The 27,845-nt window shown below is 41.1% G+C and overlaps 1 protein-coding gene across 3 annotated transcripts in view; it reads left to right on the top strand.

The window, feature by feature from the left end:
• Spats2l (spermatogenesis associated serine rich 2 like) overlaps positions 1-27,845 on the top strand; it is a 175,670-nt gene that overhangs the window by 6,926 nt on the left and 140,899 nt on the right. For all 3 annotated transcript variants that reach the window (XM_045148145.1, XM_045148143.1, XM_045148144.1), the window contains exon 2: positions 19,999-20,048. In XM_045148145.1, coding sequence (XP_045004080.1) covers positions 19,999-20,048 — 50 coding nt within the window. The remainder of the gene's footprint in view (positions 1-19,998; positions 20,049-27,845) is intronic.

Here is a 27,845-nt window from a genome sequence, read left to right as displayed (position 1 = left end):
AGCAAGCTCCCCAGCTGAAGGTGCCATTTCTACTAAGAGGTATGTAGTCTGTCAGGAGAAATAATATATGCATGTCAGAAACAAAAGTCTAAGGTTTCTCAGGTTGGGAAATTTTCCTTGTGTTGAGGAGTAGTAGAGACCTTCCTGGAATAAAAGTTGTTTGAGCTGACTACTTAAAGGATTTGGATAAGATTTCAATATCAATGATTTGGATCATAAAGACTGGGAAAGTGGCTGGGTAGAGAGAAAGGCTTATTTCCCAGATGCTTTCTGATTCCAACATCAATTCTGCTGCTCCTGTGCTGAGACCCAGTAGAGTATGGCTCGGCCCTAGTCACCTGCCGTGTTCAGTGGTGGAACCCAAAGAATATCTAAATATGTGTAATGGTTATGTGTGATACCAAGTGCTGAACTAACTATGAAATAAAGCACAAAATAGATATTGTAAGCAGCACAATCCAGTGTTTTCCTGGGTAGCACCCAGCTCACTTAAGATGCTCAAAAAAAAAAAAAAAAGCCGAATGGAATGTCACCAAAGGCTGACTCTTCCACAGTACTGTAGGTAATGAGTAGCCTCCTCCAGAGTGTGGTCGCAGGCAGCCAGTGAGGGACACTGTTCAGTGCTTCTCGTGAAGTTCAGTAGACAAATAAACGCACTGTTAATACAGAACCCTCACCTGGCTCTTCAGAACTACCCTCATAGACTGTAAAACTGGGACCCATAGGTATAAAGTTCAATAAGACACATTTGGGGTCAGTATAAGGAAAGTTGTCCTATTATGGGGTGTGCTATTTCAGGAAGGAGTAAGCACCAAAAACTAAACATGTACTAGCACAGGCCATATAAAGCAACGTCCTGTGTAATTATACACATTATATTCTTTCATCCTCAAAACGGTGCTATGAAGTATGTGCTCATATTAGGCCCATTTCACTGAAAAGCAAGACGAAAGCCTAGAAAAGTTGATAGCTAGTAATTTACAGAGCATCAAATCCAGGTAGTATGAGAACAAAAACTGATTGTGTACACTGATGAGGAAAGGATACAGACATATACATGGCATTTGAAAGTTTTAAGGTCCCTTCCTATCACTTGGCTTGATTCTTTCCTCTTCCTTAAGGAACAAGATACCAACCGAGATAAGGCATTGATTCTTTTTTAGGAGCACTCAATTTCTAGAAATTTAGAACAAACTGAATATAATAATCCCAGTAATCACTCATTGACCAACTCATTTAGACTTCATACTCAACTTGCATTTTAAGAAAGGAATAGGGGCTAGAGATATGGCTCAGCGGTTAAGGCCTGCAAAACCTAATGACCAGGGTTTGACTCCCCTGTACCCACATAAAGCCAGATGAGCAAGGTGGCAAACACATCTGAAGTTCATTTGCAGCAGCTGGAAGCCCTGGCTTCCTCCCTCTCTCCCTCCCTTCCTCCCTTCCTCCCTCTCTCCTTGCAAATAAATAAAAAAATTTAATTCCAGAAGGGAATCATGAAGCTCAGACAAGTTACAGAACTTAATTAAGAAAAGTTAGTTAGTGGCAGATAAATCACTTAGTGTCTGACCCACCCCAAGCTCTTTTTTCTTTTCTTTTTTCTTTTATTTATTTGCAAGGAGAGAGAGAGAGAGAGAGGAGACAGAGAGAAAATGGGCACGCCAAAGCCTCTAGCCACTGCAAATGAACTCCAGATATATGTGCCCCTTGTGCATCTGGCTTATGTAGGTCCTGGGGAATTGAACCTGGATCCTTTGGCTTCGTAGGCAAGTGTCTTAACCACTAAGCCATCTCTCCAGCCCCCAAACTCCTTTTCTTTACACTACCGTGTATGTAATGTGCAGTGATAGTGAAAATATTCACTTCTGAGGTCTTCACCGACACTGATCAGTCAGACACTATGAGCTGTAACCAACCACTGTGGCCGTGGCTCCGCCAATGGTCAGCACTGCCTGAAGTGATGTTTTGGCAAAGTCCACAGGTATATAAATGGCCTATGGTAAGACAGATTCCATGCTCCAGAAAACTAGTGAATTCTTCCTGTGCTCCACATTTATCTGATTCCATATAGTATATGTAGAACTATGAAAGAAAAATAGCCTTCATGTATAATTATACTTTCAGCTTCTGTACTCACAGATTGAAAATACATGAAAAAAGTGTTTTTGCTATTATTCCCCACATAATACAGAACAAATATGTGCATAGCATTCACATTGTATTCTTAATAATGTAGAGATGATTTAAAGTGCACAGGACTATACTGTAGATTCTATGCAAATGTATGCTGTTTTATATTAAGGGACTTCATGAATTCATGAATTTTGACATCTGCCTGTGGGTGGGGGGGCGAAGTGTCCAAAAACCAATTACCTGTGGATACCAAAGGACAAATCTTTTGCATCTATGTTTTTAATTAAGGGAAAATCATTTTTCAATTATAATAGTCCATCTTGACAAATGTTAGAATCTTCTTCACCTCTTCCTTCTCTTCCCTTTCCTTTCTTCCACCCCGAGGCTGGTCTTCCTGGATGTCATCCTCCCTCAGGCACCTTGATTCTTCTGTCTTTCTTTCCTCAAGGTCTCAAGCACTATTTTATTTTTATTTTTTTCCGCTTGTAGTAACAGAAAGTAAGACAAATGGCTCCAGTTGGCCTCTTCTGTCTTGGTCTGGGCTATGTTTCACTGCATTCCTGGCCTTGCAGTCAGCTCCTGTGTCTGTTCTTCTCAGCTCCCCTCCACCTCCAGTTCTCCATAACGCTGACCTCCAATAACATCTGTGTCTGCTCTTTACACTACCAGATCTGTTGTCTTAGAGCTCTTCTACTTTTTATTTTCTGAGTTCTTTTTACTCTGGTCTACCTATTCTTTTGGTTGTTGTGTACAGGGTCTCATCACATAGCCCAGGCTGGCCTTAAACCCCTGATCCTCCTGCCTCCACCTCCCAGGTACTGGGATTGCAGGCATGTGCCACCACTGACTTCTGTTTCCTCATCTTGCAGAGCATTGGTGTTACTGATCACGCTCTGCTCCCTGAGACATGGCCACCTGTCTTCCCCTCTCTCCTGAGCTTTTGCTGTTAGGCAAGTGCTCCGTTGTGGACATCTCTGTGGACTGCTTTCCTCCTCTTAAACCTCAGCCTCTTCGAGAGTTCAGCCTTTGCTCACTGTTCACATTCGCCCTGGGGCAGTTCACATAATGGTTTGCTTCTGCCTGCATGTCCAGTTGGACACCTTTTTTGATACCTGCTTCATGTACTGTTTTAAACTCATTAAGTTCACAGCTCTGTTCCCCAACTCCAAACCAATATATTCTGTTGTGTTCTCTGTCTCAACTAGTGAAGCCATTTTTCCAATTTAAAACTTAAGAGTCGTTCTCAGTTTCTTTCTTTTTTCAACACCTACTTTTTCTTGACCACTAAGCCCTCTACCTGTAGACATTTGACTGTCTTTTCAAACTCTCTAGAATCTGCCCTCTCCTCTCTATACCGTGACTACCTTGGGTCAGACCCTGAATCCTTCTCTTGAGGATTATTATGGCTCCTCAGAACAGCTCTCCCTGCCTTCTACCTGGCCTGCCTCCAGTCATTCCTCACACTGCTGCCTTTCTAAATGGCAAATCTGATCATGACTCTGCTTCTTAAAATCCTCCAGCTCAGTCACTGTAGCTCAGGATAAAGACTAAGCTCCCTAGCAGGACACAAAAGTCCCTTTGTGTGCGGGAGGGAGGGCGTTTCTTCACGTGTGCATCCATCCCCTCCAGTGATCCTAGGCCCCACTGTCTACCTATGCCCACAGTATCCTCACTAAAGGAAATGGGTTGTTACAAATAAAGACATTATGGAAAGGATGGTGGAAACACAAGAGATATACTGGAGTTGTGCTGTCTCACATTGTTACCCTACCACTGCATGTGGCTGGGGAGCCCTTGAAACACGCGTCATTCGATGTTACATGTGCATCTGGGCGTGGTTGTACACGCCTTTAATCCCAGAAGTTGGGAGACTGAGATAGGAGGATCGTCATGAGTTCAAGGCCACCCTGAGACTACGTGGTGAATTCCAGGTCAGGTGAGACCCTACTTTGAGAAAAAATTTAAAAAGCAAAGTCACATGTGCTGGTAATATAAGAAAAGTCTTTGTTGGAAAGGGAGATGTAAAATATATCATTAGTATAATTTTGATTACATATTGATATAGAAGGATATTGGACATATCAATTAAAATGTGTTATTTAAATTAATTTCACGGGCTGGAGAGATGGCTTAGCGGTTAATCGCTTGCCTGTGAAGCCTAAGGACCCTGGTTCGAGGCTCAGTTCCCCAGGTCCCACGTTAGCCAGATGCACAAGGGGGCGCACGCGTCTGGAGTTCGTTTACAGTGGCTGGAAGCCCTGGTGCACCCATTCTCTCCCCCCACCACCTCTTTCTCTCTCTGTGTCACTCTCAAATAAATAAATAAAAATTTAAATTAATTTCACATTGTTTTAACACAGCTACCAGAATCTTTGAAATTGCCTGTGTGGATTGTATTATAGTTCTATTGGACAGCATTGTTAGAAAACATCTCTTCACTCCTAGGAGAGTTGTGTGCTATAAGCCAAATCCTTGAGCCTCTGGGATGATTAAGTCAGCCCTCTAGTACTGAGAAGCTGTACTTGTTCAGTTTCTCAAATCCAGAGATATAAAGTGCTTTGGCTGAAATTCAGAGTCATGAGATCCTGAACTTGACAGCTAGGAGTCATACATACAATATGCAGCGTGGAAAGCACCATTAAGGTCCATCCACCTCCCCTGGTCTCCCTAGTCATCCTTAGAAGTGGAGGCAGGAGTTCTGAGACATGGGAAAAAGAGGACTTGAAATAGATAGGAAGAACAAAGGATGGGACAGTTAAATCTTACTCCTGAGATGCTGAGGGCCAGGGCTTTGACAGCCCTCATCCTCTCATTAATTCTTCCTGGTAGGTTAAGTCCCAGCTCCCCCACTGTTTAGCTGTTAAGATCACAAGTCAGTTAGTGAATCAGTGAATTTTGAGTCAATAATATGCACACTGTACAGCCATTATACACCAACCAAACCATGTGCCAAAAAGCAAATGAGCACTTCATAGAAGCTATGCCAGTACTGTGGGCAGCCTTCTGTGCATCAGTTGGCCCAAAAGATTTTTGAGGGAAGGATGTATTGCTATCAGCAAGACCCAGAAGATAGTGTGCTATATCCCATGAGATATGCAGAGCTTTATGTCTTCAGAGTGGAAAAGTGGTAGGAAACCAGAGCTTATCAGGTTGCAACAGGAGAGAACCAACTTCCAGGAGGAGGTCGTGGAAGAAACCAAGACGATCAAGGGAAAAAACTCAGAGGACCAGATTGCGGTGAAATGGAGACAGGCAGTGTGACTAGCCGCCTTCCAAGTGGTGATTTGCTTGCTGTGTGTTCTGGTGAGAACTGAAGTTCTGAAACAAAGCTCCTCCCTTCTTGGTTTCACCATGAGCAGCTGGTTTTATGTACTTTACCTACTGGGCATTTGTATATAATTTTGTTAAGGGGAAATGTTCTTGTGCTCAAAATAGAAGTTAGCAGTGGTATATTTACAGAAAATGGCATGAGGAGTAGTGAGCACCTTTGTGTGGTCATTTGGCCTTTGTTACAGGGGTTGCCTAATGACTCACTGGATTGACCATGTCAATGTATTGTATAGTCAGTGTGTTGTAGTCAGGTAGTTATAACTCATCCTTCTTGGGTATTCAAGTTTTCTCTTTGTGTCCCAAATTCTGCTTTGTCTCCCACATACATGAGTAAGTCCTGCTTTGAGTAGTTCCTATGTAAGAATCTCAAGTTAGGCTAGAGAGATGGCTTAGCAGTTAAACGCTTGCCTTGAAGCCTAAGGACCCTGGTTCAAGGCTTGATTCCTCAGGACCCATGTAAGTCAGATGCACAAGGTGGTGCATGCATCTGGAGTTCATTTGCAGTGGCTGGAGGCCCTGGCATGCCCATTCTCAATCTATTTGCCTCTTTCTCTCTCTGTTTGTCGCTCTCAAATAAATGAATAAAAATAAACAACAACAAAAAGAACCTCAAGTCATCCTGACTAAAGATCCTTTTCTCTCTCCCAGTCTCCTTGAGTGGTGCTATAGATGCACACCATAGGGCTGAGTCACTGGTTATCTTTCCTGGGCCACTTCTGTACTGACAAGGGAACATGAATCAGAAAATTTATATCTTGAGGCATAGTCCCCCCACCATGGGGGTCTTAATTACCTACCCAACAGTGAATACCAATAGCTCCACTGAGAGGAGCCCTCAGGGAAAGTGGGAAGGGGATAGGGGATATAAGACCTTTATAAAAATAAAAACAAGAAAAATAAGCCAGGTGGTGCACACCTTTAATCCCAGCACTCGGGATGCAGAGGTAAGAGGATCTCCGTGAGTTTGAGGCCACTTTGAGACTACATAGAGAATTCCAGGTCAGCCTGAGCTAAAGTGAGAACCTACCTCAAAAACAAAACAAAAGAAAAATAATAATAAAAAATAATGACACCTACTCAAAAGTGACCATGGATTATTTGTGGGAATGAATAACTTGTCTGCATGCTGACTGACTATATTAGTTCATTTTTTTGTTACTATGACAAAATACCTGAGGAAGCATGCTCACAGCTTTGGAGGCTGAAAATTGAAATAGCACAGCTCTAGCCTGGCAGAGGCTCCATGACAGACAGCCGAATACATGTATGTTGAAGGATAAAATACATCTCAGAACAGGAAACCAGAGAAACACGAGGGCCCTAGAGCCCCTTCTGAGGGCAATATTCCCCAGTGACCAAAGGGTCTCCCAACAGGCCCCACTTTGCCCTTCTGAGGAGCAAGGTCCCAACGCATGAACTTTTGGGATGCAAAATAATATGAAGCTATACCATGAACTCTTCCCTACTTCCAGACCCCAAACACCAAAGGCCCTGGCAGATGGACTGCTCCACTGGTTTTTGGGTCCCATTGCACTATATGTGCAAATGGTAGGGAAAAGAGGAAGGCACGTGTAGAGCTCATGTTCATAAATTATGATGCATCTGTGTCTTTGTTCAAGTGGAAATGCTGGACTGTGGTGTAGAAGAGAAAAATGACTGTCTTTACAGTATGATTTCAAAACTGAAAAGGGCATTTCAGAAATCAGTAGTTCCCCTTCCTTGTTCTCCACTCTAAGGACAGCCCCCATTACAGAAAATATTATTGCTCCTAAGACCAGTATGGTTTCTAAGAAAAAGAGGACCTACCAGTTCAGCACTTGTAAGACCTATAGGTTTTGACTCCTGTAATTGACTGGCTAGATAAACTTGATCAAATCATTTAATATTCCTGAACTTCAGTTTTGCCATGCATAAAGTATGATTACCAGTTCCACAGTTTCATTGTGATTTTGTCTTGACTAAGAAAAGATAAAAAGAACCAGGACCTCCACTGCAAATGGTATGGAAGTGGTGACTTAAGCACGTGTGAGTGTGTGTGTGTGTTCAGATAATGTGTGTTTGTGTATTTGTGTATGTGCATATATGTGTGTATATATTCATATTCCTTGGGTTGAACAATTTTGCATCCCCAGGACTGATAAGAGAAATAGAAACCCAAACCAAGAACAGACCCAGACCCCATTCACTCTGTGCTGAAAGCCAGAAGGGAGCTGCTTCGCATTTTACCTCAGCCCCGTCCTGCCAAATGGTATCATTTGTGAAAATATTCCCCTGGGACTTTGAAGCCACAGGGAAAAAAAAAAAAAAAAAAAAAGGCCTGTTTATATACTCTGCCAGGCTAACATAACAATAAGCAAAACAGGGTTTTGAATCTCTGAATAGTCAGGTGCACTGCCGTCAAAATAAACTTTGATTTCGATTCTTTGCTGATAGATTACAAATAAAGGAAGGCACCAAGATACCCTGGAAAGAAAGCTTCGTGTACAAATTAGACACCAGGGACAAAGTTTTTACATTCATGTTGTTCGAACTATTCTTCCCTTAACTGTGGGTGTTTGGGAAGTTCTTTTGTCAGAGGCTTTGTTGCTTGTGAGGAGGAAAAGGCTTTAGAACACCAAAGAAAGGTGGTTTTGATTAGAGGCAATGTTGTTCTTAGTGTGGGCTGACTGTCATACGTTGTGGTGAAGGTTAGCACCTAACTGAGCGAACCCTCTGACTGAAGTGCTGTAAACAAGAGTGAGATTGTCTGATCAGACCTGCCTCCGCTCCTGGTGGACAAGTGTGAGTGTGGGCAGCCTTTCCACAGGGGTTGTTATGCTACTAGGACTGATGTTGTGGTCCTTTTTGTCCTTTGACATCCCCTGGGACTTCTCAGTGGTGGCTGGGATCTAGCACAAGCCCCGCACCTCTGGCTTCCTCGAAGCTTGCCACAGTTGCTCACCCCACTGAAACAGCCTAGCCTCCTTTACCATCACACCAGACTTGTGACTAGTCACGGAGCAAATAGACACCTGCTACCTCCAGATTGAGAAATAACGGTCCTTAAAAATATTAAGCTAGGGCTGGAGACGGGGCTTAGCAGTAAAGACACTTGCCTGTGAAGCCCAAGGACCCAGGTTCAATTCCCCAGTACCCATGTAAGCCAGAAGTACAAGGTGGTGCATGTATGTTGAGTTCATTTGCAGTGGCTAGAGGCCCTGGTGCACCCATATTCTCTCTCTCTCTCTCTTTCAAATATAAACAAATAAAATATATTTTTTTTAAAAAATGTTAATCTAGTGCCTGTTGGGAGCACTGAAGATATAAACTCTTTTATTGTTCTGCTGACCCCTGAGCAAGAACTGTTTCCGCTGCAAGTGGATAATATCAAGTTAGGTTTCTATGGAAACACTAATTTATAAGTTCCAAACTTTCATGGAATTTCACCTGGACTCTTCTGGGTTGCATTTCAATTTGCAGCTTTATTATTTTTCTCGCTGATTATGGCCGGGCATGGCTACTGCTTACATTAGTGTGCTAGGCATGTCTTCATAAAAGTTTCGAAGAAGAAATTTGAAGCACAGAATATAGACAATGGAATGGAATAGGAGATACTGTGGTCCAGTGTCCCACCAAATGCAGGCATCTCTTCCATAGAATGGCAGTTGCTCTTTGAACTCATTTAGAATGGGACTTTACAAAGTGTGACGCCAGTTAATCCTTATGACCATAACCTGCAATGCTTTCAGACCTGCAAACTTGTTTAGACTGGGCTCTCGTCTTGTCTGGGGTTGTACCAGCACTCATCATCATCAAGCCCAACTCGAAAACATTTTCAAACCTTCTTCCTCACAGTGTGCTGAACCCAGCTTTCTGCAGCTTCCCCATGGGTCTTCCACAAGACCCTTAAATGTCTAAGAATAGGTAGGTGCCTTCTGGGAAGTACCTCTTCCAACATTTGACCAGAACTGTTGTATTTCCTTCAATCAGGGTTATGTGGTCCCAGTTGTCAACTAATAGTTCTCTTCCTGATAACGCTCCTCTGGGACTCAGCATGCAGCCCATTTCTTCTTAAGCAGTGCTATCTTCAGTCAGCATCCTAAGCCTGAGACCGCAGAGTACTAGAAAACACAGGGCTACTTTGGCTTTCCTGACCACAAGGTGGTCTTTTCTTTAATCTAGTCAGATATCATCTTGGCCTCTTTTGTAAGCCAAGGACAGCACATTTCTTAGTTCATATATGTGAAGGCAAATAAAGTTTTGAAATCTTTTTTTCTTAACACTTCATTCTCAAATCTTATTCTCTGCTTGAACAATTAACTATGTATTTGAAGAACTTTATATTCACAGGGCTTTGTATTTACCCTTATTTTATCTTTTTTGTCAAATTATGTTTCCTCATTATCAAAGTGATTTTGAATTATGAATTTTAATTTAGCCTGCTAGTGAGACTTTCATTGACTTATCAACTGAGCATTTGAGTTTGTTGTTTTGCTTTTGTTTCTTCCAGTGCTGGGGACGGGTCCCAGGATTCCATAGCTCAGGCAAGTACTGTGCCCAGGTTCCTCACCAGCCCTGAATACTTGAAACTGAGGACTCAGAGGCCAAAGTTAAAGGCTGCGTTTTCAGGAGAGTTCTTGACATCATTATATGAATTTTGTTAGATTGAAAAAATATTTTTTATTGTTATTTATTTATTTATAAGACAGAAGGAGAGAGCATATGGGTATGCCAGGTCCTCTAGACACTGCATAAGAACTCCAGACACATGTTGTCACCGTGTGCATCTGGCTTACGCGGGTACTGGTGAATTGAACCTCTATCCTTAGGCTTCGCAAGCAAGTGCCTTAACTGCTCAGCCATATCTCCAGCCCTAGATTTTTTTAAGATAACTAATTGGATATCTTGCATTTACTTTATTGTCAAAGAGGATACAATGAGGGAATGCCTTAACCAAATGCCTTAGTAACCCTGTCATTGTCAGTTGGTATACTTATTGCCAGCCATTGACTCCTTTCTCTTAAGTTTAATGAAATTGATTAGGGAATAATTTTAGGTTACATTAACTTCCCTCTTGAAACATTTTACTAAAAATTCCTTCTTAGTATGTCATTCAGTTCTTTTTACCGATTCTTGCTCTTAAATTGGTGGGGTCATGGGAAATTATTCCATAAGTATTAGTCCAACATGATGGTGTGTACACACCTCCTGAGATAGATAGTATGAGGCTGAGCCATGTTCAAACAATGCATTGGTGCGTAAATAATGGTTCTGTGATGGTGTCAGTAATGTGACCATGACAGAGAATACACTAACAGCAGTATGTCAGTGATGGGTTTGTTTTTTCTAAGCCAAGAGCTCTGTTTCCTTTTTAGAGGGTCTTCTTTTATCCTCTTACACAAATTCTTTGATTTTTTAATTTTTTTTTTATTTATTTGAGAGAGAGAGGCAGATAGAGAGAAAGAGAGAATGGGCATGCCAGGGCCTTTAGCCACTGCAAACAAACTCCAGACACATGCATCCCCTTGTGCACCTGGTTTACATGGGTCCTGGGGAATCGAACTGGTGTCCTTAGCTTTGCAGGCAAATGTCTTAACCACTAAGCCATTTTACCAGCCCTGATTTTTTTTTTTTTTAGATTATGCCCAGTATCTGCCCAATAACATACACAGTACTTTCTGTATTGTTTTGTAGTATTAATTTACAAAATAGTTTTTAAGAGATATGTTATGAATGGTTTGTTCTTGTTTTTGGATTTTCGAGATAGGGTCTCACTCTAGCTCAGGCTGACCTGGAATTCACTATGTAGTCTCAGGGTGGCCTCGAACTCATAGCGATCCTCCTACCTCTGCCTCCCAAGTGCTGGGATTAAAAGCATGCGCCACCACACCCAGCTTGTTATGAATGTTTTTAAATTAATTTATTTGTTTGACAGAAGACAGAGAAAGAGGAAGAGACAATGAGCATGCTATGGCCTCCATCCATTCAAACAAACTGAAGACACATGCACTACTTTGTGCATCTGGCTTATGTGGGTATTGGGGAATTGAACGTGGTTCCTTAGGCTTCGCAGACACCTTAGCCACCAATCCATTTCTCCAGCCACAAAATAGTTTTTTAAATATGATTTTTCACTTGGTCTAGTTATTAAAAAAGGAATAGAGAAGAATAATAGTCCTGAGAAACATATCTATGAAGTAAGTCAAGGGATGAACCGAACCATTACCTCCTATAGCATGAATGTTTCTTTTTTATTCATATTTACTCATTTGAAAAATATTATATAATATTATATACTCATTAAAACTGGAAGATACAGGAATGAATAAAAACATATTAAAACTCAACTAAAATTTCGCTGAAAATTTCCACTGTTAAGAGTTTGTGTTTTCCTTCAAGATAAGCATTTTTATGTGGTTGCAAGAATGCGTGTATGTGCATGTGCTTGTGTGTTTTAAAGTAATCTTCTGATAGACACAGGAAGTTAGTGCTGAAGAGTAAATACATCCAGCATAGTAGTTTAAAGTGCTTGGAATGCCAAGAATGTAACTCAGGGGACCCTGGGCTCAGGCCCTAGAAATGTCATCCCCAAAAGTGCTCTGGAATCAAAAACTTTGAGATTTTTAGTCCTGAACATACTACTTATACAGTCTTAACCTCAGATTCTAATTCTATATATGGGCTAGTAATAGTATGGACCTAATGTATTTATTGTAAGAATTAGCAAAAATGATGCATATAAAATACATAGCATGGTCCTTGACCCTTGCTCAGTGAATGTGCTCTGTCATTAGTAATTCAGGTTTTCTTTTCTGCTTTCTTCACTTTAACTCTAGGATCAGAATTTTCTTGTCCCAAAATACTTGAAAACATTTGGAATGACTGCATACACTTCAATATACATATGTTTTAATATTATCATTTCCCTATAGTTAGCCCATTTCAAAGCTTTTGCTATCATAAATAAGATCACAGCTAGTATACTATTTATTGTTTTATTGCATAAACAACAGATTAAAAATGAATTACTAGTTGCATTTTTATGGAGAGACAAAAATTTAATAATTCTTTAATGTTTACTAATTTGCCAGGTTTTATGCTACATTCTTTAGAGCAAAATTCTCATTTCACTGTCTTCCAACCTGTTTGAAGTAGTCCTGTCACCACCATTTTTCAGAGGAAAAAGCTCCCGGGGTAGATAGGTAGCTTGGCTACGGCCACTGAGAGAGCGGTGCTGGAGATGGTGCTTGGAGTCCTCGTCTCATTTCAAAGCCTAAGCCTTTTCCATTCTGGCTTGTTTGTATTCATGAATGAATACTCGCCATTGTGCTTTCTACAGAATGTCACTTGGTGCCACATAAAAGATAGGACACTTGGCTAGAACTCTTGGCTTGCTCAATATAGTTCCTCTTGTGTGCGTATGTTCTTATATGTTTTGGAATCAAGCCTCATTAAAATGAAGGCGTTAAGTAAAGGACAGGGAACATTGATATGATTGCTTGATGAAAGGAAAGCTCAAGGAAGAAAACTGCTATTTAGTCAACACTACAGAACTTCTTTGTTTTAGTTGTACGGGAGAGGCCAGAATCACTTATCTCCCTAGGAATCAAAGTTTCACATAAATCAGCTTAGGAATTAAGCAATAAGATCACTCAAAATAAATTGATACTTGCAAAAGAAATTGTTCATTTCTCTACTTGCATATTGGGTGCTGAAAGGAATTAAAAAACAAATATCTTCCAGCCTTACCTGAGCTGATCCACTGGGAAAGGGCTGTAATAATTGCTCCAGGAATCAGGAGAGATTTGAGAGACTTCAAACATACTGGGGTAAAGCCCCAAAGAACTGTTAGGTGAACTGACAGGTTGTCTTCAAAAAGTCAACCTTTCAGAACAGCTCTCAACTCTGACTCACAGCGTGTAGTGTGGCAGCTGATCTTGTAGGAGAAACGCATAATTAATGCGACAAAGAAGGTGAGGCAGGTAGTGTCAGTCAGCACCTCACACCTTTCCGTAGAGCAAAGGGACAGCTGAAGTCATCCTTTAATAGGGTAATCCTGGTTTGTCATTTTGTAGGTCTCAGTACCTCCTAAAAATTATTTAAAAAAAAAAAAACAAACCAAAGGCCTTAGCAGTAAGGTTTCATAGATAAGAGGCACTTTGCTTCAGTGTATAATAACCAATTAATGTCTAGTCAGGAAAGCTATCTTTGGTTTTTGAATTCTTGAATTTTCATATCCCTAGAGCTTGCACATTTTTATCTTAGAATCATCCTGTCCCTTCAGTCATTTTCATTCTTACAAGAAAGATACACTGTCCTCAAAGCCCAGTAGAACTTGAACTGTTGATAGATAGTGTCCCTGCACCTACACCCAGGGGAGTGTCAGTGGTCAGGGCCTCCCTAAGCAAATTTGAGTTTCTTTCTACAGATTGGATTCAAGACATGAACCTGCCACTTGGTAGCTAACCAGGCAGAGAACACCCCTGGGTGTCTCATTCCTCAGCTCTCCAGTGGAAATAATGGGACTACAAAGTCACAGATCATTTGGAAGATCAAATATATTGAGCAATCCATTTAGTTAACTCAAAAGTTACTTCATGCTTTGTTTCTTAGTTATTAATTAATGGTCACAGGTCAATTCCCTCAAGGAAGATTGGATTTAAAATATTTTCAGATGAACCATGGGTACGTTTATAAAACATGCATAAAACCACTGGAGGGACTTACCCCACCAGATCCTTCTAACTCTTTGATTGTGTTACTTTACACAATGATAATGGGCCAGGCCCTTTCCCTGCCCTGGAAACCCTTGGTTGCCTAGCATAAAATTTCTTAAAACATAAATGATCATTCCCAAGTCACAGTCCTCTGAGTAATGAGGAGCTCCTTGGCTGCAATAGGTGAGTTTTTGAACACAGTATAGCCCTTTGTAAAAGCAGGCATTGAAGTCAGATGTGGTAGCACATATCTATAATTCCCACACTCAGGAGGCAGAAGCAGGAGGATCACCCATGTGTTTGAGGCCAGATGGCTAGGCCTAAAAAGTAAGACCTTGTTTTAAATAAATAAGTAAACAAATAAAGACATTTAGATCTGTGTGCTACTTTAATATAGAAACAGAACTAGCATATTTGATGCAATTTTTAGCTTTCAATAAAAAGGCCCAAAGAAAAAGACAAAAAGGTAGAGAAATATTGTAAGACCACATTATAGAAGATTATAGGAGACTCCTTGATTATAATGCTGCTGGAGCCAAGGAAAGAGAGTGAGCCGTTAGGACCTTTGGCCCTGGGAGATGCTTTTCTGAACTCTCTCATTGATCCTGTCACTGGCTCTGCTTTTGTTGGTCTCAGAAGCCTCTCTGCTTCCTGTCCCTGGGCTGCCATGGAGTCACATTGCCTGGCAGGCAGTCGTATGAGGAGGAGGCTTTGTTCACTGTGCCACCCCCACTTTTACGGTAGGAAGCTCACGAATGTGAAATGTCTCTGTGGAGTTCTCCAGGGTGAGGGCATGGGAGCCAAGTGCTGGATGTTTTAGACAGGGCTCTGTGACCACATGGTGGTACTGAGCTGTCCCAGGGAACACTGATCCCAGGATTCCTTAAGCATGCTAGGTGGTGAGACCTAGACCTGCTTACTATTTTCATTTCTCTTTTGACAAGTATTTTTGTTTATTTATTTGCAAGCAGAGACAGAGAGAAGCGAGACATATAGAGAGAATGGACGCTCCAGGGCCTCCTGTAAACGAACTCCAGATGTATGTGCCACATTGTGCATCTGGCTTTACATGGGCACTGGGGGCTCAGGTTGAACTCAGGCTGTTAGGCTTTTCAGGCAAGCACCATAACTGCGCAGCCATCCCCCAGCCCCTAGATTTCATTTCTGAATTTTATTTTTTTTATGCACACAGGATACTATTCTGAACATCTCTCCTTTGTTCTGTTACTAAAGCATTATCCTGCCAATTTCTTCATGTTTCCTGGTGTCAGTCCTCCACTAGGACCAGAAAAGGAACCAGAAGAAAGCAGACACTGATAAAGAAACAAGCCTTAGTTAGATAGAAAGCAAGATGTATCTCCAGAGTTGAAAGGAGAAAGGGGTTACATTTGTAATGATTTATTTTCTTTTTTATTCTTTTATACCACTGTTACCTTCTACAATAAAATGCACTACATAAAAATCTATGCTGATATTCGTTTATGTGGCAAATCTCATTATAATGAAAATCCTATTTTCACTGTGACTAGGGCGAGCATCCGTAGGACATAGTTCCATGAAGCAGAAGACTTTTGAGAATCCCTCAGAGTGCGCTGGAATGGGATTTGACCTGTATATCAAGCTTTTCATGGTTTTGATATTTTTCATTTCCATGTGTCAACAAATACCTGACTTGATATTAAATCCAGTTAAATCAATATTTCTTGCTGTAGTCAAGGTACAGCAACACATATCCAAGGGCAGCAGATCCCCCATAGCCATATTATGTTGAGTAAATATATTTTATCATAAACCTAACCGGCCATGCTGCCTTCCAGTGACTAGGATGAAAATATCAGCATAGCTACCATTTAAAATGAAAGCCAGGGAATCTGTAATCATGTTCCTTCCCTCTCATTTAAGCAGTCTCACAGTTTACTTGGCTCACTTTAATCGCATGGAATGACAGTACAGAGTAGGTTTTAGCTGTGGTAGCTGTGGCTTCTGTCTCTACCCCTTTCCAAATTCCATCCTAACCTAAGGATTTTTCAGCAGAGGTCATGGACCCAAGAGCCCTCAGCTGTAAGAATCTGGTTCTGCAATGGTAAGGAAAGCAGGGTTCTAAGGAGTTGAAGCCTATTCCCACTTATTCTTTCTCTGAATCTCAGCTTTCAGAGAATTTCTGAAAAATATCTGTTAATACACTCACAGTATTTCTACAAGTAGCCCAAGCCATCAGTTTATATACATCAACATACTGATTTACTGGTTGTCATTAGGGAAGTCTAACTTGTCTTCCATGTGCTTCAAGAGACTTCAAGATACATACTGTTGTCATTTTTTGATAAAAGCATAGGTGAGATTTGAGCTGCTGAGTAACTTGTCAAAGTGCATCAATGTCGAAAGGGAACAAGCAGATATTTGAACCCAAGTTTGTTTGATTCTGAAATCTTCTCACATTTTACTATGTGAGATCATTTCAAATTGTTAAAATAATACATACTTGTAGAAAGTTTAGAAAACATCATAAAAGAGAAAACACCCATAGTCACCTACCCCAGGGATAACTACTATCAATTTTTTTAAATTTCTAGGCTTAAGGAAACTCTGCATGTCCAAATGAGTACTGTGGCTCACAGTTATCTGGAAGTTCATGCACATACTCCAGCGCAGCTGCCATTGCATGAACCTTTTTGGAAATCTCTTTAAGAGCCAACTTAGGAACCAAATTATCTATGAGTTCCAGGCATAGGATAGTTTGTTAAAAACATAGCAAAGGTTGTATACCCATTACCTGATTCCTATCAAAATAATATGTGATATGTTGACTATTTTGTGCCTTTTAAAATTCTATACTGCAGCTATTACTATCCTATAAGAATACCACCTTGCCCTAAGAGCCATAAATAACTTGTGCCAAGTTCAACTGTAGTGGGGAACTGAATTTACCAAAATGCAGGTTCTTCCCATGTCAAATATTGATGGATATTTTGGGATATGCTTTAAAGCCTTTCTTAAAAATTAAATCTATAAATGTTTAATACCTTATTTGACAACTCATTTATTACGTTGTCAACCCAGCAATGTTTACCTTTTGTGGTGCATAAAGAAAGTCAGAAAATTGCTTTTGTCAAAGTTTGAAAAACATATTTTGAAATCAATTCCTATTTAATGGAAGTATTGCACTCACCGAATTATTTCCCTCTAAGGATTTCTTGTGCAAGCAAATGGATCTAAATGTGACGATCTGATCTGTAAATAAAGTCAGTAGCATCTTATATAGTAATAAGTAAATGTTTCCCAAAGAAGCATGCATGTGTCACACAGATTGCTGCCAAAATGCCATTGGTATGCTTTAAGCAAGAAAGTCAGTCACCTCTAGCTACTTTGCATATACCATTAGCAAGTACTTTTAGAAAGCAAGCCTGACTTCCAGTTCAAGCATCTCATTAATTGTCTGTCTGGTTTATGCCTTATTTTCCACGGGCGTTCTTATCTACCCCATCAGCCTACCATGGCACCTCACTCACCAACTGCTGGGCACCTGGGGCGCTGGAGCCCTGCATGCTAGATTGGTCCAGATTTCCTCTAGGCCACTCCCCAGTTCAGTATGCGGCAGACTGGACATGTACACTTGTCCTCAGGGCCACATTCTTCCCTTGTCTTCCTATTGCCAAGATTTCCTATGATAAGAATTCATCGTGCTTACAGAGCTAATTTCAAAATGTAGGTCATGTCTTGTGCTGATATCTTTGTCACTATCCTAACATCATTCAGTCAAGTAAGGGTTGTAATATATTTTCTTGAAAACATGACTGCTGTGAGAAAAAGTAAGATGAAAAGAGGTGTAGATTAGAATCTCAGGGCATCTAGATTAATTTTCTCATTTAAATATGAAACTCAGAAATATAGCTGAGATAGAGAGGCGCCCAGAGAGCTCTGGTGCCAGAGCCAGACATAGTGTCTTATTTCCTGAGGCCATCCCATTCTTTCAGGCATCTGCCTCCCTCTTTACCAATGGTTTCATGAAGGCCAACCTCCTGATTGTGGGATCAGTGACCTGAACCTTTTTTTTAAATTTTTTTTTTAATCAGAGAGAGAGCAGGGGCTGGGGAGAGAATTGATGCGCAAGGGCCTCCAACCATGGCAGTCGAACTCCAGATGTGTCTGCCATCTTGTGTGCACGTGTGACCTCGCGCTCTTGTGTCACGTTGTATGTCTGGCTTGCATGGGACCTGGAGAGTTGAACATGAGTCCTTAGTCTTCACAGACAAGCATGTTAACTGCTAAGCCATCTCTCTAGCCCAAACTGAATGTTTTTAAAAATATTTTATTTTTATTGATTTTATTTATTTGACAGAGAGAAAGTGAAAGAGGAAGAGAGAGAGAAAGAGAGAGAGAGAATGGGTGCACTGGGGCCTTCAGCCACTGCAAATGAACTCCAGACACATGCGTCACCATGTGCATCTGACTTACGTGGGTCCTGGGGAATCAAACCTAGGCCCTTCGGCTTTGCAGGCAAGTGCCTTAACTGCCAAGCCATCTCTCCAGCCCTAACCTGAATCTTTGAATGCTTACATGAGGTTTTTAAGAGATACTTGTTTAGAGATGGCGGTGAAAGTGGCCAAATGAATGGTTGGTTAACTTAAGATGCTAGCATGTATTCTTAAGCTCAAGTAGTCACTGGCTGGGTGGTTAGACCTGTGGAATTGTACACTGTAGGCTGTTTCTGGGAAGAGAATATTGTACAATACCAAGTATTTATTTATTTATTTAAGAGAGAGAAAGGAGGCGACTAGACAGCCAGGGCCTCCAGCCACTGCAAACAAACTCGAGATGCATGCGCCTCCTTATGCATCTGGCTTACATGGGTCCTGGAGAATCGAACTGGGATCCTTGGGCTTCACAGGCAAACTCCATAACTACCAAGTAATCTCTCCAGGCCCCCAAGTATTTATTTTTTCATTATTAAAAAAACTTTTTTAAAAATTTACACAATCCCTTCCTACCATTCTCCCTTATCCCTCTTCCCTATCTCCCCGCCCCCCGAACCTCATCTTCCAACTATTTCCTGTTCTATTTTGATGTCATTTGCCCTCCTCCATCATCCTTGGCAACATGTTGATGGGCCCAGTATTATGCACGTCTTACGCAGGTGATGCTGGGAAGTCACGAATGCAGTGACCACTTTGTGTCTGCAAGTCAGCATTCCAAAACATTCCTCCCCATCCTTTGCCTCCTGAATCTTTCTACTATCTCTTCTTTTATGTTTCTTAAGCCTTGTGGAGGGTGTGATAGAGATGTTTCACTTAGTGCAAGCATTTATTTTTAACCAGTTAGGCAGATACTGTGTGGCCACCTTTTCATACTGTAGGACCTGATTGTCACCACTGAACTCTCAGCTCTACTACATCCCTATGTAGTTTCATGGGTCAGGAAATTTGGCTTCTGTGTGCCTTACTCAGTAATCTCTGTCAAAATACCTGCAATGCCATGCTTCCCTCAGAGTAATGAAGGAGTCAGCCTGCATGAACAATGCTCTCAAACAATGGCAGGCACTTTTTAAACTAGCAATAAATGTTAGCTATTGTTAAAATGTCACTGCCATGTGCTAGGTGTGTTGAATTCAGTGCACATGCTGCCTATCCGCCAGTCACTTTATAAGGAAGATATTAGCATTCCCTTTTCTGACAGCTGAGTGACAGAGACACAGATTACAATGCCTACTCCAGGTCACATGGTCATTAAGTCACAGGTGGACCAGTCCAGTAACTGCCAGACTATAACCTGTGCTTGGGCACAGGTATGATAGGAAATAATGGGACATCTGTCTGACCTTCCAAATTTTCTTTCTTTCTAGGACATTCCAGAACCTAGGCTGCTGTCACAGATATCTCTGTGGATCCCCAGGTGAGTAGAGATGGGCCTTCCCTTCTCATGACCCTGTCATGGCTGCATGACAGGTTGTCCCTTCACACAGACGACTCTTAGAGGCTCCTGTCAGAGCCTCAGCTGCCTCTCAGGGTCAAAGCCCCACAGTTCTATTTACAGTGTGGGGACTGAGAGGCACCCATTTTCCCTTCCCACTTCATCCATGTTTCTGTGGTTATTGGTGGGGTAACACTGTGTAACATTCTTTGGAATACCACAGAAAGTAAAAGAACAAAAGTCTTACATTGACGTCTAATCCTTGTGATTCAGAAATGGAGTATTACTGTTAAGAGTGGCAGGCTCCCGAGCTAGACTCCCTGGCTTTCCACCCTTGCAGTGGTAGCCACGTTTGCCCTTGTCATGCCACTGCAGACTGCTCCTACGAGCCAGAAGTCGGACTTGTGGCTGCAGTGCCCAGCCAGAGTGACACGGGTGGAAGGACAGAGGTCTCGGGGCAGGCACCTGCATCACCGTATGCTCTTTTTTCCTTTCTTCCTTCCTTGAACCTCAGTTTCCTTCTCTCTCATGTGGGTAATTATGCTGAGCTTATAGAATGGTTGGGCTGTCACAAGCTCATATATATGTAAAGGAAACATGCAAGATTGACCTCCACTAAACTGGTAAATGCTATTATAACCAGTTATTGCTATGTAAATGAAGATGTTCTAAGTCTTTGGGGGTAGAAAATGTGTCATTTTCATTATCGGAAATATTTTATATTCCCTTCCCCAACAGTCTATAATCCTTGTGGAGTCTGTCAAATAATCACAAATTCCAATTGACATAGTCCAGATTAACAAGGCCTCACTACCTCTTGGATATTTCCATAATGTTTAAGCTTGATTCCTTTTCTACAAACCTGAAACTTTAGCACTAAGATGACTGTAACTTTTTGAAAAGCATCATTAACTTTGGGGGGGGGGGGAGTTGGTCATAATCCGTGCATGGAATAGGATAATTTAACTTCCTCATATTTCAGTCACCATGAAAAACTTTATAGCCACTAAAAGAGAATTAGTACGGATACAGCTGGTTGATTTCTCTGTTTCTCTGATTCTATACACGTGCACATATGTGTGGACACACACAGAGACACTTTGGTTGTCTCCTGGTTAGGCAACTGAAGAGTTACTATGTAAATTCCGGCAGCTTGCTCTCCATCAGACAAGCAAGCAAGGGCACAGTCAATTCTTGTCCCCTTGGAACATATACCACATCATCAGAACTCTGATTATCCTGCTGGAAGGCAACAGCTTGATGGAAAGATGTACCAATTGAAAACAATTCTGATCATATTTTTGTCAGGAGAATGAGATGCCTCCAGCTGTCTGTCACTAATCATATTAGAGGTAGAAAGCAGGAACGCTTTGGCCTGCAAAAGATTGCTCTAATTGCATGTTGGAACACTACTTTTACTGGCTGTTTATTCCAGAATGGTGACATTAGACATCCCTTCTGTAACTGGTCTTGCCAGTTGGTAGTTGTCTGAAACATATGCCACATGAGCACACTTAAGGAATTTTCTAATTACAGCTTAAAGGCTTTGCTTTTATCTTTTGATGCTTGTACTGCAGACACCGCTGACTGAAATGACTTCTCCCTCAGCATAATCTTATTGTCAGCAGTTACAAAAACAGCAGCAACAAAACTAGGAGGAAGGTAAAGGAAAGCCGCAATAACTGAAGAGATGTCCGAATTCAATTAGGAAGAGGCCTGTCCCTTGCGGACACGTAAGCCATGTAAATCCATTTTAATTGTGAGCTGTGGTACTTATCTGGTCATGTTTATTTTGAAAGCAAGTGCCAAAGCTGGATTTAGACCAGAACTCCGGATCTTTGGGCCCTAATGACTAATTTGGGTACCCATTGAATCCCTTAATTCATTTCTTAATTAGTGCTCCCAGAATTAGAGAGTTGCTTAGTTACAGTCATTGTTACAATTTTCTCATAAATCAAAATAAATGCACAGATTTTCCCACTATGGTTCATATATTTTTCCATGATCTTACAGAACTATGTTTGTTATCAAAATAACCATAACAATGTCAAAAAAGCAGCAACAAAACTAAAATTTGTCAAGGGGTATAGCGTAGAGCAATCTAAAGTTCCTAGAGACATGGGTTTTGAATCACATCTGTGGGACCTTGGTCAAGTTACTTTCTCTTTCTGTGCCTCAGTGGTTGTTTTAAGAGGAGGAGAATGATAGTATCCACTACATCAAGTGTTCTGAGGATTAGGTAAATAGATGTAAAGTGTTATGTATGTGAATTCCTGCTGTATAGTAATGGATGCTGGTTGCAGTGTTCATTGTCAGTATGACAGGGGTGGACTGATAATGTTGATGTCACAGTGTTGTCAAGTAAGTACGTCCTGTGTCTGCACTGCATTTGGAAAACACTTGTTAATAATGAAAACACTGGAGACTCTAAAGTTGGAATTGATCTGGGGTTTTTTGTATTTGCATGCTTTAATTTGACTGTAGAATCGATATTTCTGACTTTACAGCCTTTATCAGTGTTACCTTGAAACCCTTTTGATGCAAAATTGCTTTAAAACTTGAAAAATGTTTTATTCTTTTAGTAAAAGCAATATTAAAAAGAAAACAGTGTGGTATAAAAAGGTGCGTTTGGGGCAAAGGGGCTAGGAGGATAACTCAGTGAGTAAAGCGCTCATGTTGTACCTTGAGGACTGAGCTCACTGCCTAGTGCCAGAGGAAGACCCTAGGCTAGTGTCACACACCTGCCGTCCTAGTGCTGGGGAGGCAGAGACAGGTCAATTCTTAGGGCTCACTGGCCAGCCAGTCTAGTAGCCAAATTGGTGAGCTCCAGGCCAATGAATAGCTTTGTCTCGATGGAGGTAGACAGTGTTCCTGAGGATGACATCTGAGGTTGTTCCCGAGCCCCCACATTCACACAGGCACACACATATACACACATGCATATATATAAAAATGTGTGTGCATACAAGAGATAGTGGAAACACCTTAAATAAATCTTTTCAAAATTTTTAACAGAGTAAAATATGATAATCTAATGTCATAGCTTATACTTGGTGTGTGTGCAGGAGTTAAAATCTACAGAAAGATAAATCTAGTAACTTAATGACCTTTCTTTTCAGCTACATAAAAATTGGTTAATATTAAAATTAACTGCTGAGAGATGCATTGGAAGTACTTTCCTTTAGGTCTTGTTTAGGCTTTTATTCAACTTTGGTCCCTGTATGTGTGTGGGGATATGTGCGTTTGCCTTGTGTATGTGGATATGTATGTATGCATTCTAGAAGTATAAATTCATGTGCACCCAGACATGTGTTCAGTGTAACCATATGTTTAAATATTATACTGCAATGGAACGTGAACTGTAGCTCTAAAATGAACTACACAATACTGTGGACATATCCTACAGATATAATATTGAGGAAGATATGAAAGAATAATACACAACAATCTGATCATGCTTGAAGGAAGTATGAAAACAGACAGACCTAAACCCTATTGATAAGGTGTGCATATGTAAATGGATAAAACTACAAAGAAAAGGAAGGTACTTATAAGTGAAAGAGTCAGGCATTAGGATAGTGGTTACCATCCAAGGAAGAGAAGAGAAAATACTGGAAGGTTAATTGAATTTACAAATTCTATTTTTAAATTTTTTTAATGTATTTATTTATTAGAGAGAGAGAGAGAGAGACAGAGACACAGACAGTGAAAGAGAGAGAGAGAGAATGGACCCACCAGGGCCTCCAGCCACTGTAAATGAACTCCAAACGCATATGTCATCTTGTGCATCTGGCTTACGTGGGTCCTGGGGAATCGAACCTCTTCCAGGCAAGTGCTTTAATGGCTAAGCTATTCCTCCAGCCCTATTTTTTAGGTTTTAATAAATCCTTACAAATTAATTCTGCCAGGAATTCCTATAAGTTGAAGATAGCTCTCCAAGCAAGAAGAGCGTGTCAGAGCTTTTCACGAACCCTTAGTTATATTCGCTGGGGAGGGCTGTAGCCACTGGATCCCATTGGCAGGAAGCTGGCCTCCAAAATTCTAAATTACCTAAAAAACATGGGTATTTATCTTTGATGGCTAATTATGAACTCCATCTTGTGTGTATTTGTCTTGTGATGTCATGACTGACTGTTGCAGTCCGGTTCGCATTGCTGGTAGAAATCACCCAACTAAGCAGCTTCTGGGAAAAAGAGGTTTATTTTGTCTTACAGGCTTGAGGGGAAGCTCCACGATGGCAGGGGAAATAATGACATGAGCAGAGGGTGGACATCACCCCCTGGCCAACATAAGATGGACCATAGCAACAGGAAAGTGTGCCAAACACTGGCAAGGGGAAACTGGCTATAACACCCATAAGCCCACCCCCAACAAGACACTCCCTCCAGGAGGCATTAATTCCCAAATATCCATCAGCTGGGAACCTAGCATTCAGAACACCTAAGTTTATGTGGGACACCTGAATCAAACTACCACACTGACCATAATGTCCATTCTGTCATCCTGCCTTTCTATGTTTGTTCATATGTATATGCTTTAAAACACCTTATTACAACAATGCTTGAATGTAAATTGTCAACAAGCTACTAAACATATGTTAGGGATAGAGGGTCAAAACCCATGAGATAAAGACATCCTGGATAGCACCTCTCTACAGTTTGAAGTCTATCAGGACTGAGAAGTAAATGAAAAGAATGCTGGAAACTTGTTCTCCACATCAAAAGGAGGCATATTTCATCCCTAATTCCTTTCTCTTGACACATATCAATACCAAGTCTGATAAAAAAAACTTTCTCCACTGGGCATGATGGCACATGCCTTTAATCCCACCACTTGGGAGGCTGAGGTAGGAGAATCACTGTGTTTGAGGCCATCTTAAGACTACATAGAACCAGGTCAGCCTGGGCTAGAACGAGACCCCACCTCAAAAAAAAAAAATTCTCCCCAAACCAATTGGTTGAGGGTGGGTAAAACAATGGGAGAAGCACACACACTTGCCCAGAATGGCTTTATTTTTTTTTTTCTCTTTGTTTATATTTTCTGTAAGATTTCCTTTAACTGGGATTTGTATGGAAAAAGAAAAGTTGAATACCAACAGGCAGGTGTCCCCAAGGTAAACATAATAAAAGGGCAAGGCTATGCACACATTGTGATTTGTCATGAAGGGCACGCCTATGTTCCAAGCCTCCAGTTGCCTCTTGCCAGGCAGCCAGGCTGCAGCATAGAGGCACGGTCCTCTCTGAGCTGCCTTCTATGTCCTGTGGGTGATAACAGCAGTCTTTCCCCAACCTTCACACGGGTCACTCTATGAGAGCATCTGTAAAATGTTGAGCACCCTACAAACGTAAGGGACTGTTAGGATGTGGGCCCTCATTTTTCTCTTTTGTCAGCATGTAACTTTTATGAAATCCTGGGGTCTTTAACCTACAAGACTTGTTTTCACTGAAATGTGCAGAAAGTCAGCTTAAACCAGAAACAAACTATTTCTAGATTTTTATTTATTGGAAGAATTCTGAGGTCTCTCAGGAATGAAGGAAGGGTAGAATCCAGCCACCCGGACACACAGAAGATGTGAGGAAGCTGGGGAGAGAGCTGAGCTTGGGATTGTGTGGGTCTTTCCTCTAGTAAGAATTGCCATTAGTGTGACTGAGCAGTGATTACTTGCAGTCCCTGGGCTCAAGGTCCCCAAGCCTGACGCTTCTACAAGAGGAAATTTAATTGGTCTTAGATCAGTTGGCATTGATTTGACCAGTTAGCCTCAGCTGAGGGAATATGATGCCTGGAGTTCAGCCTGGTACACCTTGAGGATCTCAGAAAATTGGGGATGCCTGTGTAGTTCTGCCTACAACTGGTATTAACAGTATTAAAGTTTCAGTGATTGCTAATGACCCAACTTTCCTTAAGGAGTTCTAATAATATAAGTTCAAAGAATAAGCACATGTTTATGTATATTTTAAGCCACCTAACCAGGCCTGGGCTCTTTGTGTTCTTTTGGGGATGGACTCTGAATTTTAAATCACTCTTAATAGTTGCTAAAAAGTTCTCGGTATGTCACACCATACTTCTAGGCTTAGGCTGCTTCTCTAATATGCGGCTTTACTTTTACCTAAAGCTATTGGTTTGCCTCTGGTGAGAAAGAAGGCATTAATTCAAATTTAGCATTTCCCCCACAGTCTAGTTTGCCCTAAAATTCTAGTCAATAGCAAAGAAGATAAAAGGGGCACACAGAGTCTTCGTACCACAAGTGAGTCATCATGCCATGAATAGTCCTTGAGCTTTTTTCTTTTTTGGACCTATTAATGTGTATCAAATAACTCACAGCCATTCCTAAACAGACATAAATACTATATAGCCATTCCTCACACCAAATGAGCATCCAGTGCACAGCATTTATTTTACCAGGGTCACACGGTTGCTTGTAATATTTCAAGATTGGAAATAGGGCTGGGGAAATGGCTTGGCAGTTACGGCGCTTGCATATGAAGCCTAGGGACCCCGTTTCGATTCCCCAGGACCCACGTAAGCCAGATGCGCAAGGGAACGCATGCATCTGGAGTTCATTTGCAGTGCTGGAGGCCCTGATGTGCCCCCCCCCGCCTCTTTCTCTATTTGTTGCTCACAAATAAATAAAAATAAACCAAAAAATGGAAATGATGAAAATACTCATATATCTGAAAAGATCAATGTATAGCTTCTAGAACAAGTCAAAGCTTTCAAATATTATTCTACATGGTGAGTATCCTAAACTTCCTTCTTGGAGTATTTATTAAAAACTTAAAACTGAGTACCAAAATACTTTATTTGCCAAGCACTAGATTGTTTTTGGTTTTTCAAGGTAGGGTCTTACTCTAGCCCAGGCTTACCTCGAACTCACAGGAATCCTTCTACCTCATCCTCCCAAGTACTGAGATTAAGGGCATGCACCACCACTCCTGGCTAACATTAGATTTTTTTAATTGTTTTTTCTCTGTAAAAAGAATATTTCTTAGAGAAAGCATACTCTTGAAGAAACAGATGGGATAATAGCAATCATTATTTTACTCAACTTCTCTTTTCCAGAGTGCAAAGTTATAATGTAATCCATACTCCGTGTATTTTCACCACCCCCCTCAATTCATTATCAAGCCAGTGCTTCACACTGGTTATAAGAGTGATTTATTTGTTAGTGTTAAGTGCTGACCCAGGAAATGCTCAACTTCTCTCGGCAGCTGTTGTCCAAAGGTTTGCAGGTGTTCTGACTAATGCTTTGAAAAACTAGCATTAGTGATAAATTGTAATTTTTCAGTAAGATAATGGAAAGGATTTTGTACTCAAGGTCCTCTATTAAAGTAGAGGGACAAAACATTCTCAGGTGTTAGCCCTTGAAATTTAGGCCAGCCGTAGTCAAATAGCAAAAGCATCTTGGTAGCTTTGTTCTCCTAACCTCCGGTTTCTTGGCTATGGGAACTGTCAGTGTGCCAGGCAGAGGCCTAATTGCATTCCTTGTTTCTGAGAAAAAAGTGGCAAAGGAATTTCCCCTTTCTTTCAGAGGGGTACCTGAGAAGTAACATTTTGGGGGATAACAAATAGTATATAAGACTTTCAAAACTCCGTGAAAAGAGCTTGATGTGGGCTTGCTCTGGAAGCCAGCAAAGAGGCTTGTGTTGCTTACCCAGAGCAGTCAGTCACAAGAGGAAGAGATGTGTGGCTTTGTCCTCTAACAGTGTGCTTTCTGATTAACTAGCCGACAGGTTCATTTCTTCTTCCTTCTCCGTGCTCTGATCAAAGATGAAGCAGGTT

Source organism: Jaculus jaculus, chromosome 4 (genome assembly GCF_020740685.1).
Source record: "Jaculus jaculus isolate mJacJac1 chromosome 4, mJacJac1.mat.Y.cur, whole genome shotgun sequence".
NCBI lineage: Eukaryota > Metazoa > Chordata > Mammalia > Rodentia > Dipodidae > Jaculus > Jaculus jaculus.
This window is presented reverse-complemented; position numbering and strand designations above follow the sequence as displayed.